Raw genomic sequence first — 17,725 nt, forward strand, 5'->3', positions numbered from 1 at the left:
AGAAAATCAAGGCCAATTCATACAATTCGAAGGAGGACAACAATGTCAACACACATCACTCCAAAGGAATGTAATTTGGTCAAAAAGTGTTCGTATGAAAACACTAAAATTATTCTTAACAGATTTAAATGTCAGTATTACATACATAAACGTATTTTGGAATAGCCCCTTGACTGGCTGGCAACCAGTTGAGGGTGTATAATATATATATATATATATATATATATATATATATATATATATATATATATATATATATATATATATATACACATTATACATTATTTATGTATGTATTTAATTTGTTCAGCACCAAATAACCGATTTACAGCACCAAGGGCCTCATTTATAAAACTGCGTAGGAAAGATCACTAAAAGTGGTTTAGGGAGGAAGCACAGGAAGTGCATGTGAACCAAAATTTCCAGATTCATAAAACAAAGCGCACGCAGGGTCGCACACCTCCTTCTCTTTATAAGCCGCAATGAACTCTCAAGTTGCAGCACGTGAGGGAACCGCCCCTTTATGCCTATAAAAGGCCTGGGGAGGACCCTTGATAAATGTTCAAATGTACCAAATGCGAAGATGGCTAAAGCGGATCAAATAAATCAAAAGTGCGATCATTCACAATGCCAACTCGAGGTTCTTGTGGGTGAGGCTGATTGTCGGAAACAATTTTCGGCGTAGGCATCACGGATACCAAAAAGAGGAGTAGAAGCATTTGGCAGATACTGTCAATAATGTTGCCTCAAAGGGCCAGACGATGGCAGAAATAAAGAAGAAGTGGTTCGACATTAAGAGTGTGTGCACAACAGGTATGGGAAAGGGGACCCCCAGAGATCACCCCCACAGAAGGGGAGCTGGCAGGAATCAGTGGGAATACCAACCATGCGCAATAGTCACTATAAACTATAATAGAATACAAATAATAGGAAAATAGAATGTTTTTGTATGAGCTCCTGGAAAGAGTCAATGTTGATTACACCACTTACTTCCTTTTATCAAATATACTCTTCATATGTGTTATTCGAAGAGTAATATTGATTGGGAGGCACAAACGTATCGATTTCAGATACTTTCTTTGGTTTCATCCATCTGCCGTTGGGTCGTAGTTTCCCTTTTTTCTAGATTTTGATCGCACGGCAGGGCCAGAACTCCCCAAAAAGTCACCACATTCTCTGGTCAAGTTTGTTTTATATAATTACCAAAATTTTCTTACAAATGGCGTACGCCTTGTTAAGTGCTAACAGGTTCTTTATGAAAAAGGCCCCCTGGTATTCCAAGGCGGTCTCCTATCCAACGATTAATCAGTGATAGAGCATTCTTAGGGTGCTATGGCCGTATTTATTACCGGTATATTATATTTTCATGAAGACAAGCAGGGAATATATTAATATCAAACAGTTCATGCACAATTACTCTCCAAGGTTGTGCACATAACGAGGATTTTGTTGCACTAAAGTTGATAGTAATGATGAAATTAAACAGCATGCACATTATGTTTTCAGATGCCGTATGTATAGACCTTTCCAGAGATAGAGGGATGCTGCCCTAATGCATTTTCTTAACTGTTATAATAAAGAAAGGTAATTAAGAACCCACAGCAAACACTTTACTTATTAGTACGGCATGGATCCAACATCGAATTCATTACAGCAGCAACATGCAGTCAGGGGAGGCAGGTGAGGCTGTGCCTCACTAGTCATGATGGGAAAGTAAAATGATATATTAAATTCAACTGCACCCTTTTTTTGATTTTCTTTTGCAAAATTAAAAAAAGGTTCACAGACAGTATTATGAGTATTATACAAGGGACAGTGTGTATTATTTGACCACTAGATCTTGCTGTATGTTTTAGTGCAAACGAAAATGAGGTAGAATACAAACTACAGGGGTCAAAATGACCAAACTATACCATTTTACTTCTCTTTTTTTTGTGCCCAGCCTTTTAGAAAGTTTTGGGGTACCTGTAGCAGTTATATGCTCGACATTAATGTCAGTTCTTTTTAGGTGGGGATCATGTTATGTCAAATGAATGCTAATTTCTAGACCTACGAATATTTAGAACAATGCATGTTTATGTAGTATTCCATGTACTTTTGCTTACTATTTAAATCAATATTTTTTTTAAATAAATAGATGGATATAGATGGACGGATAGATACTTTATTCATCCCCGTAGGGAAATTCACACTTCCAGCAGTATCCTTGTGTTGAAAAATAGGATAATAAATTAAAGATATGGGATACAAAAATACCCAATATAACGTGTTGATATAGAGTATTTAAATAGTGCTACGAAAAATACACACTAAAATAAAAATAGGGTAATATGCAAATGTGGGGGTGGGGTTTGATGTGGGCTTTCACTCCCCCGGGTGGATTTAAAGAGCCTCATGGCATGAGGAAGAAATTATCTCCTCAGTCTGTCTGTGGAACAAGACCGTGACAGCAATGAAATTTTTCACCACTACGAGGAAATAAATAATACACACAGTCCCTTTAATACAAAAAATATGTAACATATTAATGTGCTGAGTGTCTGCAGATGCAAAGTGAGGCATACTGTATCTTGCCTCAATAGAGAGGTCGAAAGTGAGATCAACGATTCTTAGTTGGCGCACACCTTAGCCTCAAACAATAGAACTATTGATAGTATTACCAAGGTAACAACAAGTCAAGCCATTGAATATTTTTTTTCTTGTTGCATGTCCTTTTTTTCATAATGTAAGATTCCCTATTTATTGATACTTTTATTCAAATTGAGCAGACTTCGGTTACAAGTTAAGGTAAGACGATAAAAATGTATTTCCCTATGCTACAGTTTAATCATTGCTTTCTTGCTCTGCAATTAAATTGATATATAAGATATAGGCTCATTTAATTGTGAACGTCACCAGAAACGGACCTCACGACACATCGCTTGGGTCACAGGGAGGCATTAATGGGGACCATTCAAATTCAGCACCTTTATTTTTGGAGTCATTAATTATTCAGAACCATTGACTGAAAGGCTGAGTTACATTATGCTGCCAGAATTCATATAAAGTGTTTGTGACGTGTTTGAGTGCAAATTAAATTGCATTTACCTGACCATTCTTGTTGCGTCAACATCAGACCTGGAAGACAGGAAACAAAACAGGTTAAAGGATTTCTGATTAGTGTGTGGAAATTAGGACAACATCGTTGATCTGGCAAAATAAAAACAGTAATGTGGTTTTCTGGCATACCGGACCTTAGCACAGCATTTGAGACAGCGGCTGAAGCAGCCAAATTTCACAGATTAGTTCAAGACAGCCTTATCCCCAAAAAATCAATTCAGACACTACTTTTTTAAAGTGTTGTGCAGGCACATTAGGTGACAAATTAAGCCATTTAGGGAAAAAGTCAATAATACACACATCGAAGTTGGTTCTGGAAACTACAGTACCTGTAAAGTTGCGGTTTCACATAATATGCCAGTTTGTTACTTTGACTATTATAACAGTGAGAACTGTTGGTTGTTTTTTTGACTACTATGCACTTTTTGCATCATTGTCACTATCAACTAATAATGTTATTCTATCATTTCCATACCCTTGAGGGCAGATCTGCTTTTTGGGAAAAAATAATAGAAATAATAAAATGTAATTAAAAAAAAAGGGATGAGGGCTTTTAAAACATATTCAGAGGGAGTGAGGGTTCCTTTTACAGTCCTTTCTTGTTCTCCTTGCAAGTTCAAACTATATTGATTTCTTCTCTCCTTATTTTGAGTGACAACTAAAGGTAAGATCAGGCCAAGAACTAGCATGCCAGACCCCAAACCGGCCCGCGGGAATTAAAGTCCGAGCCAGCCTAAAACTGACAAAATGACTTGATTTGAGGGACCTAGGGCAGGATATTTTATTTGTGAGGACTCTGGAGCAGGAAGGAATGCTCGGGCGCGAAACCTCTACCAAGCAAAAGAAACAAAGAACAATGCTGGGTAGATAGTAACAAAAGAAAAATTGGCGTTAGAGAAGTCCAGGCTGAACCTATACATAATGATTGACATTACAGGCCGTTTCGGCCCAGGCTTAAGATCTTACCTTTACTTTCTCCTCACTGAGGGAAGGGACTCCAAAACATATGTGTACGTTTCTGCCTTTTTTTCAACGTAATCGCTGTCATGCAAAAAGTGTCCTCAACAAATAAAGACTGAATACAATCAGATATGTTCTGCAACATAACTGTAAAATGTTACATGAGTGTTAACTTCTTATTGTCGTAGTAGTTTGGCTCAGTTTTGAGGTCAGCTCTCACCCCCAACTTTCAAATCATAATCACTCTTCGTTTCCTGTATTGATCTGTAGGATTTTACCTATTTAATAACTTTAGTGTTGAAAAGAATGATTCCATAGTGCGATAAGTTAACAAATTTGCCTCTGTATGTCGCTAGCGTTTCACTATAAAGTTTAGATGAGATTTTTCTCTTTTTGTCTGAAGGAGCAAAAAACTTGCTACACATTAATCAAATTTTAAATCATGCTATCACTTTGAGTTCTTGGGATTCTGATATGAATTAATAATCCAGGAAGAGATGGAACCCAGGAACCTGGCAGAGTAATGTAACACAAACGATTTATTGATACATGTAATCAACAAGAAACAAGAGAGGAAACGCAAGGAACACTGGGAAAAACCAACTGGTAAAAAGGTTACTAGCAGAATAAAACCAAAAGGTTCCCGCTATAATGCTGCTCCATTCAGGGAGATTCCTTTGTACAGAAAATTCCGCTAACACTTTCCCCAAAAACCAATAGTACGATGTTTAATATAAACTGTCACCTTGTAAGCTGCGTCCGGAGTTGGATTTCCTTTGTGCTCAAAGCTGTTTCAGCATATACAATACAGGCTTGCAAGTCTGTTTTGGGAGAGCAAACCTGGCTGGCACCACTTTAAAGGGGCAGTGACACTGGACCAAAATCACGCCTCTTGGGGATGATTCTTTTTTTTTCTGAGAAGGTGGTACCATTCTCCCGATATTGAGTAAAATTGACAGTGGGTCAACAAGCCCCTGTAAAGATTGTTTTTGAGGTCAATGGGCGGGAATTTAGCGGAGTGAATCTGTACACAGGAATGTTTCCCGAAAGACACATTTATTCATTATGGGAAAATTATTAAATCAATACATAGCCCTGAATGGTTAAATTACAATCAAAAACTTCATGTTATCAGAATTTTTTGTAATACACTGCAGATTAATGGTCTCTGTGGGGAGACCTGGCCTTATCTAGGAGCTGTCCATCAGGGGTCACAGTCATTCCACCCTTTCCAAAGGCCTAAGTTCTCGGGGTGAAATGTAAATGTTCAGTTCTGTCTGTGGCAAGGAAAAAGAAGGAGAAAAGGTGGTACTGACGAAACAAAGGTCTACATAGCCTGATAGTCCAGGGGAAACGAAAAGAAGGAGATTCTTTGAAGAGAAAAAAAGGGAAGGTCTTTTGGGTCCATGACCAACATGAAAAAGGAAAAAAAGAAGAATGGGGTAGTCGTTCTTGAGCTAGGGCTTTTTTTGCCCTATAGATCAATTAATGAACATCACCCTTACAAAAGAGATAATGTGTTCATATTTTTTTGAAAAAGCAGAATCAATTTTATTTCACAAACACATCACAAAATCATAATCTTGAACATCCTTTCATCAACAACTAAATGAGTCCTGTTATCTCGGTCAAAAGCACGGTTAGGAGTGGGGAGTATAAAAGGCTGAATGAAAAGCATTACTTGTGACATTAACGGGCATGTATGAAAAAGAAAATCAATGCTGCTCATTCATTAAAAAAGCCCTCTGCTGCCCCCAATGGTAACTGGACATACTTTAAAATAAGATTGCAGCAATGTACTGAATGTGTGCAAACATGGAAGGACGTGTGTGTTCTCCATGGCAACAGCCGGCAAGGCAAGCTTCAGCAGCCCAGCAGCAGCATTTATCATGGACACCATTACCAGATAAGGTGGTAAAAACAGCTAAGCAGTCCAAAAACACAGGTTCTGGCTTTTTGTTTGTCAAGTAGTACACACACATACAGAAACGTAAAAAAAAAAAAAACACACATTCATTAAGAACAAAAAAAAGAAAACGGTTTTGAATAAAAAGCTAAAATACATAAACTATCATGCAAACATTATTTTTTAAGGGCTGGACAGAATTTGGAACTGTTTTACTTGTGGCCACCGCCTCTGCCTTGTGTCATAATTGCAACCTCTTTCAGGTTGTTCATTACGCACGTGCAAGTACATGCATTTCTGAGACGCACTCACATGAACTCTTTTTTTTCATAATCTTTTGGGGGATTTGGGCTGGCTCTTCTTACTTTTACCATTTGCATGCTACACTAACAGATAGAAAAAAAAAACAGAAAACGCTGAGGATGAGCACGACATCATTTTCCAGCATTCCCCACCCCCATTTCACCTACCTAATGTGTTCTGCCCCGAATAGCTGTGCTATAAGTAAAATAAAAGCATATAGGTGTGTTGGTAAATAAAGCATAAGGGCTCTTTGAACTCAGGTGGGCATTGTTAGCACATACTTCATAAAGAAAATATTTTGCTTTCTGCATTATTAAGGACACTTCTAAAGATGGGCTCCACCTTTGAATACTCTTACGTCAAATAAATACAAATTTCTTGAGCTAACGTGAGACTCACGGGGAGCTGACATGATTGTATGTCATCTTGCAGCTACTAGTACCCCCAAACACAGAAAACATTGTAAAAGGCTAGGTGAAATTCTGATAATTAATATTCTTTCTTTGTTTTCGGTTGTACTACTACAAAATGGAGCGACATCTAGCTGTCAAATATTGCACAGTGTCCCTTTAATTTTATCTCTACAGTGAACCTCCTCTTGACACAGCATTTTTACACTTGGGTCAATGAAAACTCAAATTGGGTCAAAAATCAAGGGCTTTGATCAATTTGATACAACTTTGTAGGGTTGTCTTTGTACATAATCTTATTTAATATTATTTCAAACACAATTATATGTAAAATATGGCCCAATTTAGTTACCCCTTGATTATGGGGGGTATGAAACAAAATAACTAATCCCACTTTTGGAGGGATTTTGTAATGTTCTTTGGTACTTTTAGATATTTAAACATATTTGGGGAGTTTGGTGAATTATTGAGTCCTTTTTTTAAAACAAACTACTTTTTCTTCTTTTTGAGTCATAATTTTAATAATTATTGGGGTGTTTATTTGAATGACAAAGTTGAGATATTTTTGTTTAAACTGTGCAATTTCCGGGTTGCAATACGCAACAAACATGAATTTTTGAGACTTAAAAGAAAATGGCACCATTTTGGGATGTTGCTAACAACAAAAACATAATCAATACATGCGGTTGTTTGTGTTAAACAACCAACGGCGCCAAGTAGTAAATCAATGCAATTTTGTCCCTAAATAGGATTGTTTTGAACTGTTTTCAGTAGGTTATAGCAAAAAACTATCAGGTAGCGATTCTCTGTTCAGCAAATATGAACAAAGCTGTCCTAATTATTACATAAATTGCACATCAGATAATGAAGTTCTCTCCGGATCAAGGTCCTATCACATTTATTATGCAGTTGCGCTGAGGCTGAAAACTAGAGCTGGGTCAATGGAACGCAATGAGATTGACACACAAGCCAGAGTCCCGAGCCAATGGCAATCACTGAAATTATTGATCTCTGTGAATACAATGCATCACTGAAATGAGTGAAAGGCCATACCAAAGAATTTCTCATATGTGTTGTCCAATACTATCAATTTTTTGGAATGCTTTTGCACAGTCAGAAATACTGGCTGAACAAAAAACATGCAGTGAGGAGCCAGGCCAACTAGGAACCAACGACAAAAAGCGGCATTGGCTACGTTCATAAATGAGAAGCCAGAAGGGAGGAAACAAATTAAGGAACATGATAAAACCGGTGCTAACGCCAGGCTAGCTGATCAAAGAACACGCAGGGATCAGCTAGCTTAACTGAGAACCAACAAGGGAAAGCCGCAACAGCTACGGCGATAAACACGAGAGCCGGCCAGGGATAAACCAAGAGGGATGGAAAAATTTGCGAACGCCAGGCTAGCCAGCCAAACAACACACGATGGGCAGCTAAGGAGCGCTAACTGGGTGCTGCAAAACAGGAAAACACATGGAACCCCCTGACGCTAACTCGACGAAATTATACCAACCACGACACACGTAGAAAGAAATAAAAAACCATAAGCCTCAATCTACCTACCTACAAGCAGAAATAAGCGGTATGCAATCTCTGTTCACGACAATCACTTATTCAATCTGTTACGGAGGTCGCCTCGCATGTTGTGTTAATGGGTATTGCCGTTTTAAAAGTGTTGTGTTGTTTCTATGACATCACAGCTCTAGTAAGTTTCTTGAGTCCCCGGGCATGTGGGTTATTTTGCAAAGTTTTTGCATGATTGGGGGGCTGAGGGGGTGGAGGGACACAACACATTTTGTAACTACTGTATATTCCGGACTATAAGCCGCTATTTTTTCCCCAAACTTTCAACCCTGCGGCTTGTTCAGTGATGCGGCCAATTTATGTAATCTTTCTAACGGTCGCCAGCGGCGCTCGAGTACAAAAGGTAAGATTTAGACCGGTGGAATATATGTGCCGAGGAAGACTGCAACTTCACTAAAACTGGCCGCATGCGAAAGGCAACTTTTTCACAAGTCTGCCAGTGGATCCTTATAGCGTGGGGCAGCATCAAAAAATCCACCATAACCAGACGGGAAGTGGGGGACCGGTAAAGGTGAGCGTTTGTGGACACGGCGGACAATAGTGGATATATATTTTTCCCACCCTTACCTTTGGAAATATACACTTTTTTCCTTGGATTACTTTCAACGGGACCCAGACTCTGCAGGTCTGCATCAAACCTTAAGTACCAGTATCATTTTCCGTTCATTTTGCCGGCTGTGATTTTTGGACTGTGTACTTTGATGAAGGACCATTAGTTTCAAGCGCGGGACTTGCAGTCCGGTCTGGGTTAATTTGGTGTTTGTGATACATTCTTTTAATGGGGGCGCATGCGGCTCATATACAGGTGCGGCTAGTGTAAGTACAAAATCGGTTTTCCTCTGAAAATGTGGTGGGTGTGGCTTATAATCAGGTGCGCTTTATAGTCCAGAATTTATGGTAATTAAAAAAAAAAATGTCTGTTAGGGAATACTTTTAAGAAGTGTCGAAGAACTCAGGCACCCTTGCCCGAGCCACCACCTTGGTGCAGGCTACTGAGACTAATGCCCACGTTCACGCTCTGTGACGACTGAGCAGCATCAGCCATCATCTTAGTGGTTCTCTGACTGAGCCACATGGAAGTTGTAACACTTGAAATACAGTTCTGACTTGCGTGACACTAAATTAATACTACCCGGGACAGACAGCAGTAATTTGCAGTGAATGGTCGCAAAGTTTAAAAGAAGAACTCGCTGAATTTCATGACCAATTCATAAAGCATTCTTGTAAAGCGCAGACAAAGCTCATTTGTTGAGAAGTATAATAAATGGCTGCCATATTTTATGGCCTTTCCCAAGCACAATACACGACCGATATGAGCGAGCAAATTTTGAGGATCACCTGGAAACAGCCACGAGCTGCTGAGCATTCCATTTAATGCACTTCCATTTTAATATTGCACTAAATGCCCAATCCCAGTCGAAGTATCATGCCACAGGAAGGCGTTCTCAAGGTCCCCCCGCTAAGATTTACAGCGCATATGAGGCAAATCAGCATCTAAGCTGCTTCCTGAAAACAGAACTTTGAGTCTCCAACGTGGTGATGGAATGGCATTTCTGGCGGGCATGACAGCTTTTTTCCTATCAGTAAGGGGGAGGCAGATAAAGAGCACCCCTGGTCCTGAAAGATGCTGACTCAGAGTTTATCAATCTGTGTTTCTGCAAAAGTACGTGCAACCAACCACCAGCGCCAATCAAGCACAAGAATACTGCTCATCGGGGTTGGGCAGGGTTACTTTAACTGGATTACTTTCAATTACTTTTGGATTACTCCAATACCAAATATGCTAATAAAAGACAAAATAAACTAAATATGAATAAAATTGTGACTCACAACACGTGGTAAGCTTTCTCTCCTGGCTTTGATCTCTTTGATCTCCGGCAAAACTAACATAAAATGCGACAGAAACAAAATGAAAATAAATCCAACATCATTTTTGCCGTTCCATGTATTCCGTTACTCCCCAAGCCTGCACAAAATTTAGTAATTTTATTTATATTTAGTTTCTTTTGTCTTTTATTTGCATTTTTGGTATTGGAGTAATCCAAATGTAATTGAAAGTAATCCAGTTAAAGTAACCCTACCCAACCCTGCTGCTCATTATTACGCGTAGCCGTCCGATTAGCTTCAAACTGACTAGATCCACAACTTGATGCCATTCGAGTCCCAAGCACTTTGAGCTTTCAGACCAGCACCTTGCCCTGATGCATGCCATTGTCAGGAACAGAGCTCAGAAACGTATGGCTATTTTCATGAATACATTTGGTTTGGAGATAGAATGGAATATGTGCAAGTATTTACTGAATTGTACATGCTTAGCCAAAAGTAGCATGTGCAAAGCTGGGACAACACTGAATATTAATTGCTTTTGGTCCAGTATATACATATAGGCCACAGTTTTAACTACAGTTTACAGTCAAGTTGTCACACCAAAAAACCTGTTTTGGTTGTATATTACTAAAAAAATAATTTGGAAGATCATGAAACAATATATGTTCACTGTTGAGAGACTTTATGACGAAAACCCACAGAACCAACTGGAAACACCCCAAACACTGGAAAAGCACCCCAAGCAATTTCATTGAGTTAGCGGTAGGAAAGGGCGGATCTATACACACAGCACGCACACTCATCGAATTCAGCGAGTTTCATTTGGAGTCTTTTGTGACAGTTTTAGAAAAGAACATTGCTCGCACCTTGTTTGGAAACGATATTTAGGACAAAAATGCTGGTCAAAATTAGCCTCGACACTCTTAAATAACTGTGGGAGGGAGACAAATTTTAAGTAGTATATTTATATTGATATGGGACACAGGTAAAATCATTATTATTATTTCATAGATTTTATCAGTGAAATATAATTTGCTGAAGAATTAGCTGTAGAGTGGTTTTGGATGTTTTGTCGGATTATGGTGCTCTCAAAAAAGAAAAATCTAAATATTTCTGTTTTTATGGCTCTTCGAGCAAATAAAAAATAACTTCTGTACCGTCAAATTATAATTTTAAAAATAATCTTGCTGCAATATTGCACTGTAGATCCAGGATATTATTTACTATTTTATTTCAAATGACATTTTGTTGCCATTATGGGAATAGACAAATGGGGCTGTTACTTTCCTTTAATTTACAAATCAAGAAGTTCAAATTTGTCAGCGATGTCATGATTACTGATGCGAGGCACCCGAGTCTGCTCCTTTGGCGCCAACTGCCTCGGACGCTGATTGGCTGCTTGTCTCTTTAAACCCCCGTCTTCCTGTCACCCGTTGTCAGTGCGTCTGCAAACCTCAGCTACGCTAGGCAAGCCTTCCGACCCTGACTCTTTCCTGTTCCGATTCCTGTTTGATTCCCCGTTCCGACTCCTTTTCTGAACTTGACTACATTTTGTCTCCAGCCACCGATCTGTTTTTCCCCGCTCTTGACTCTACCATCGCTCGCCACAGAAATACCACTTCCGCCTCTTAGTAACCTGCTCCCCACGACCAACGATCTACAGATCGTGTATACTACCCTTTCCCTTCGTCCTAATAAAACTAAGAGAAATGCACGCAAGTGGGTCCCGTCTTCGTTCTGGTCCTGACAAGCGATGTAAAGGATATTCCTCTGCAATTTGGTGCTTTTCGTTCCGGAGTGTCTTGTTGACTTAATGGCTTTTAAAGAATCTCAGAATTAGAAAACATTTGTGTGTATGCAATGTGGGTTCGTCAAACTGTTTTACGAGCGTGTACAACTTAGACCGTAACGCTATTGAAAGGGTTGGGTAGGGTTACTTTAACTTTTGGATTACTCCAATACCAAATATGCTTATAAAAGACAAAATAAACTAATTATGAATAAAATTATGACTCACAACACGTGGTAAGCTTTCTCTCCTGGCTTTGATCTCTTTGATCTCCGGCAAAACTAACATAAAATGCGCCAGAAACAAAATGAAAATAAATCCAAACAGCTTGGCAACATCATTTTTGCCGTTCCATGTATTCCGTTACTCCCCAAGCCTGCACAAAATTTAGTAATTTTATTCATATTTAGTTTCTTTTGTCTTTTATTAGCATATTTGGTATTGGTGTATTCCAAAAGTAATTGAAAGTAATCAAGTTAAAGTAACCCTACCCAACCCTGGTTATTGACGCACAGGCAGACACAGGCAGGTAAAGGGTGGGGCCACCGTTAAACGATCAGAATGCAGAACACAAAACCCAATAAAAATCCGTAAAGAATAAACAGTGATACAGCAAGGCATCACTGTACATATGTTTAATCTTGATATTGTTTGCGTATTGTCTGTAGATACCCTTGCAACATTCGTTGCAGCCTGGTCATCTTGGAATTGGGAATTGCACTCATTTAGGGTTGAGATCGGGGTATGTTGAAATGAAGGTCTGTTCATCCTTTGGAGACTGTGATGAAGTTATATAGAAATACATTTGACTTGACTTGTTTTGATCACCTGCCGGATTGTAGTTATAAAACCAATGTTTGCAAGCAGGGTATGGCCTTGAGGAGTCGCTTTCAGTTGTATCATTTCACAAAGAGGAAGCCGGATAACTGGGACATTCAATGGAACGCATCCCTGCCTATTTCCACTGCTGACTCGAGAGGAAATTCGGATCCAATATTTGTGTTTTAGTGATCAAGCACTTGAAAGTAGGAAGAGGAGGGTTTCCTTTTTGTTCAGGACAATTATGTAAAACAAAGAGTCGCACATCTTTGATTTTTGTAAGAAAAGTGGTGGCACATCCTCATTCACAAACACCTACTAGCTCCAGTCTATGAAAATTGTGTGACTTGCTTTTACAAAACAAAAGCTTAGGAGGTTTCAAAATTCAACAACAAATTCTATTGAAAGAAGATCTAGGGGAAACAGAAGTTGGAATTTATATTTCAATGTTGGCACATTAAATTTACGGTAGTATCTCAGAAGTAAGAAACTGAGCCTTAAAATTCAAGACCTAATGAAAGACCACTAGAAAAGTCAAGCACAGGTCAACATCCAAAATTGGAACCCTTAAAAACACGGGCAAATGGAGGTTTCACATGCTTGATTAAAACATTATGTACAGAAATAAACTGTAGTTGGACCCTAACTTCATTGCAGCTACTGAAATAAAAGCTTCATCATCCAGTCCAGCCTGGATATGGGTCCTTGGTGGTACGGGTACACCGCGGTTACATAATGGCATTTTAAACTCAACAATTGTAAAATATCAAAAACACAAAATCCCTGAGAAAAAAATGTGTCGCTTATTGAGCTGCTTTTTTTCGCGAACGATACATTGCTAATTCAGACTGGAGTGAAAGCCCTCGAGGATACTTAAAAGCATGCCACTGGTTCCACCAAAGGGTAACGTTAAGTCAATTAATTTGAAATTTCTATGTAGTCTGCCTCATATGGAACAGTGAGTGAAAGTAAATAACATTCTTAATGTTAAAACTGAAAACAACAAGGAACCTGAATACTGTAATTCTTTCCTGAAGCTAGATCAGACCTGGGCACTCCGGTCCTGGAGGGCCGTATGTTCTGCATGATTTTTGAGGTTTCTCTGATCCAATACAGGTGATTCCAATCACCAGTATCGTTAACGAGCACTTGCTAGCTTGCTAACGAGGTTATAATTTGTATCACCTGAGTTAAAGAAGAGCAAACTTCAAAATCTGGCAGGACATATGGCCCTCCAGGACCGGAGTGCCCAGGTCTGAGCTAGATTGAACCCAAAATTGACTTTCGTGTTTTCACCTTTAGACTATTTATTCTTGTGGAAAAAAAACTGAAGAATATGACTTGAAGATCATAGAAGATCATATCATAGAAGAGTTAGTCTAAAAGGCAAAGGTTGAATTGTATTTATTATGGTTGCCCATGGCGCCCAATTGGCCCCGCCCATTTGGCACCAGCTGCGGCTTGTTGACTGATTGGCTTCCCTCCTGTTTAAGCTCAGTACTCTCACTTACCCTTTGTCAGTCCGTCGACGAACCTCTGCACCTGCGAGACGTGGGTTTTGACTCTGTCTGGTTTCCTGCTTGGGTTTCCTGTCCGATATCGTTCCCGTCTATTTTGTCCTGTTTAATATCGATCTCCAGTTTTGTTCCCGGCAATTTTGTTCTGTTTAATTTCGGATCTCCTGTGTCTAGTAGCGTTCCCGTTTAGTTGACCCTGTTAATTTTTGATCTTCCGTGTCTGGTATCGTTTTCGTCCATCTCGTCCTGCTTGTTATCAGACTCCAGTCTCCAGTGCCTAACATCAATCCTGTCTGTCCCGTCCTGTCCAGTATCGGCCCCATCGGTCCGATATCTGCTCGTGGAATTGGTATTGATCTCGTCGGCCTCTGGCGTCCTGTCATCCCACGCCAGACTGCTGCCTTACGTCTTCCAACAATCGCCGAATCACTGGCGTTTGGGTTAACGTGCATGACAGCCCCATTTCCCGTAAAATAAAGCTTGTGTGAGAAACGTCTCCTGTTCCGGTTCTTGACGGTAGTAACTTCAAATGTTTTTAATTCCAATTATGTAAGGACAAACTTGTAGTTAGATGCCACAGTTGAACAGAAAAACAATAATTAACTTTAATCATAGCTGTCTGGTGCAGGGTTTGAACATTGTACATACTGCTTGGCAAACAAAAGTTTATCCTTCTAAACTATTCTGGCAGGTGATTTGAATTGGAAGAGTCAGCATAAGTGACAATTGTGTAATATAATTGTTTATGTGTTGTCAATTAAGTTGAGCTGGAATGCAAACTATGTGCATTTTAAAACAGATGTATATGCATGTTAGTCCTTTTGATACCTGTGGATATTTTCTAAATGGATACTGTGAAGTGGGATTTTAACTGGCAACCTATTGATTCCTAGTAGATGTACATTCCACTCAGCCAAACAGGTGGCATCAAAAACAGTGTTGGCAAGTAATGGTTGTAGTTGAGTTGGTTTTAGAAGATGTTAAAAGGCAGTAAATTTGAAAATGAATGAGAAAAAAAATAGTTATCAATAAGTATATACTTAGGAGGTATGAATTACTTTGTTCGACAAAATAAAAGTTGGATTTGGTAAGGGGTAGATCAGAAATATTATGCGAAGGTTTTAAGACATCAAATTTACCTAGAATGCTAACAAGTGTTAAATTAATGATAATGAAAAGAATAGAAACAACAAAAATCCAACCACTCATTCCGTGGTCAGATAAATGTTAAGGTTTTGTTTTTTAATTGTTTTTCTTAATTTCCTATATGTTTGTAGGTATGCATTTAAACATTGATATACATTTTATATGCATTAATCTACATAGCTACTATTCGACCTATGTATTATTTTTTGTATTTATTGATTTATTTATTAGATATGTTTTTGTCAGGGGTTGCAGCTCATAAAGGTAAGAAGCTCAGTTGAAAACAGGATATGAAAATATATCTAAAAATAAGGAAAATAATAAATATTGACAATGAGAACTTGTCATCATGACACATTTTGCATAAATTAAGTCTGAAATCAAGCCCAAATTGGAAAATATAACCCCACTTTTCACCAAAAGTCCCTCGGCAGAGCCATCAATCCATCTGAGTTGAGTCAAAGCAATAGCTACTTTAATATCTATCATGACAAAATATATAGTTATGCCACACACTCCTAACAATACTATTCCAAGTCTGAAATGTTGTGTAATTTGGGGTCCACTGTCCCTCCCCTAAAGGGCAGTACTAGACGCAAGATTGCGGAAAAAAAGCCGGAACAAAGGCTGAGCCACTAACATGTGCCGGGTAGATTTTCATTGGGTTAACACTATAAGTACCACAGCCAAGCCATTTGGCTGTAATACATACAATGCCCAAAGGACAGCCAATGACTGGATTAGTTTCACCATTGATCTGGAATTAAGGCAAACTTTGGTGTGAACAACACAACTCAGTAATGACCCTTCACCTGATAATGTGAAGAAAATAATATTTGGTGGGGGCGTAACAAGCCTGGCAAGTATTACTTTAGTTTTACCCAGGGTTGGGTAGGGTTACTTTAACTTGATTACTTTCAAAAAGACAAAAGAAACTAAATATGAATAAAATTACTAAATTTTGTGCAGGCTTAGGGAGTAACGGAATACATGGAACGGCAAAAATGATGTTGGCAAGCTGTTTGGATTTATTTTCATTTTGTTTCTGTCGCATTTTATGTTAGTTTTGCCGGAGATCAAAGAGATCAAAGCCAGGAGAGAAAGCTTACCACGTGTTGTGAGTCATAATTGTATTCATATTTAGTTTATTTTGTCTTGTATTAGCATATTTGGTATTGGAGTAATCCAAAAGTAATTGAAAGTAATCCAGTTAGAGTAACCCTACCCAACCCTGGTTTACCTTGTAGTATTTTTGCAGTCAGATTTTTGCAGTATTTTGGTAGTACTTTCATAGTATTACTGTACTTTTATTTCTTAGTATTTTGTTGTATTTCTATAGTGTTTGTGTAGTATTTTCATAGGATATATTTTAAGTATATATGTAGTATTTTTGTATTATGTAGTTGTACTTTTTCAGTATTCCTGCCATGTGAGTGGACTTCAGCCAGCATCATGTCCAAAGCCTCCTGGGTGTTGTAGTGCTCCTGCATCATCACTTCTTAGTTGAGCGAGTTATTGAACAAGGGTCCTGTGCACAAGCTTTTTATGCATCTATTAACTCAACAGCCACCACATTCGATTTGAACAACCACATCTTGCTGCATTTACAGAACAATGGTGACAAGATGGGCTGCCTTTTGGCTGTCGGCTGGTCGCTCTGGAAGGGTAACAAAATTCCTGGGACTTCCAGTGTTTTACAAATTTGGCAAAAGGATTTCATAAATTTGTAGCAAATTTAGGGGTCAATTAATTATTTGTATTAATAATCGATGGCAAAAATAATCTGAAGAGATAAGCTCAATATTTCTTTTAGATCTTCTCGCCTTTTGGAGTTTTTGCAGTTTTTAGAGTTCCATTTCATAATGTGAAATTTGGCTGTAGGAAAATATAAGCTAATTATTTGTACGGTTTGAGAGGTTCATGATATTTTGATTAAGACACACATGCAAGTGTTTAGTACATTAGTTCAATATTGTTTGAACAGAAAGGGAAATTTAATAAAAACACGACACTCAGGACTAGATAAGAATAAAATGTGACACAAAGAAAGATATTTAAACATAAGATAACACTAACGGGAAAAAAAGAGGGAGAAACAAGGAAAGAGTTATCCTGCTATAGTAGGGTGACTAGGTGTTATTTTCATCAAACCATTATTTTCTTTTTATCACACCAATTTATACAATCTGGCAACAAGAGATGTACTTCTTGTCAGGTTATCTGGGAAAGTAGGAGTGCCTAGTCTGGTAAGAGATTTGTGGAACATTAGTCAATGAGAAAAAAAAAGGAAGAAAAAGACACCTTTTTTGTTTGGTAGGACGACTGCAGACAGCAATAATTAGGTCCACAGGATGTCTGGAACCAG

The 17,725-nt window shown here is 38.5% G+C and overlaps 1 protein-coding gene across 2 annotated transcripts in view; it reads right to left on the bottom strand.

Moving 5' to 3' along the window:
• Window positions 1–17,725, bottom strand: part of LOC148368920 (IQ motif and SEC7 domain-containing protein 1-like) — a 222,316-nt gene that overhangs the window by 165,209 nt on the left and 39,382 nt on the right. For both annotated transcript variants that reach the window (XM_088330830.1, XM_088330835.1), the window contains exon 2: window positions 3,088–3,117. In XM_088330830.1, the coding sequence (XP_088186956.1) occupies window positions 3,088–3,117 (30 nt within the window). The remainder of the gene's footprint in view (window positions 1–3,087; window positions 3,118–17,725) is intronic.

Source organism: Urocampus carinirostris, chromosome 3 (genome assembly GCF_059441175.1).
Source record: "Urocampus carinirostris isolate Australia breed hairy pipefish chromosome 3, RoL_Ucar_1.0, whole genome shotgun sequence".
NCBI classification, from domain to species: domain Eukaryota; kingdom Metazoa; phylum Chordata; class Actinopteri; order Syngnathiformes; family Syngnathidae; genus Urocampus; species Urocampus carinirostris.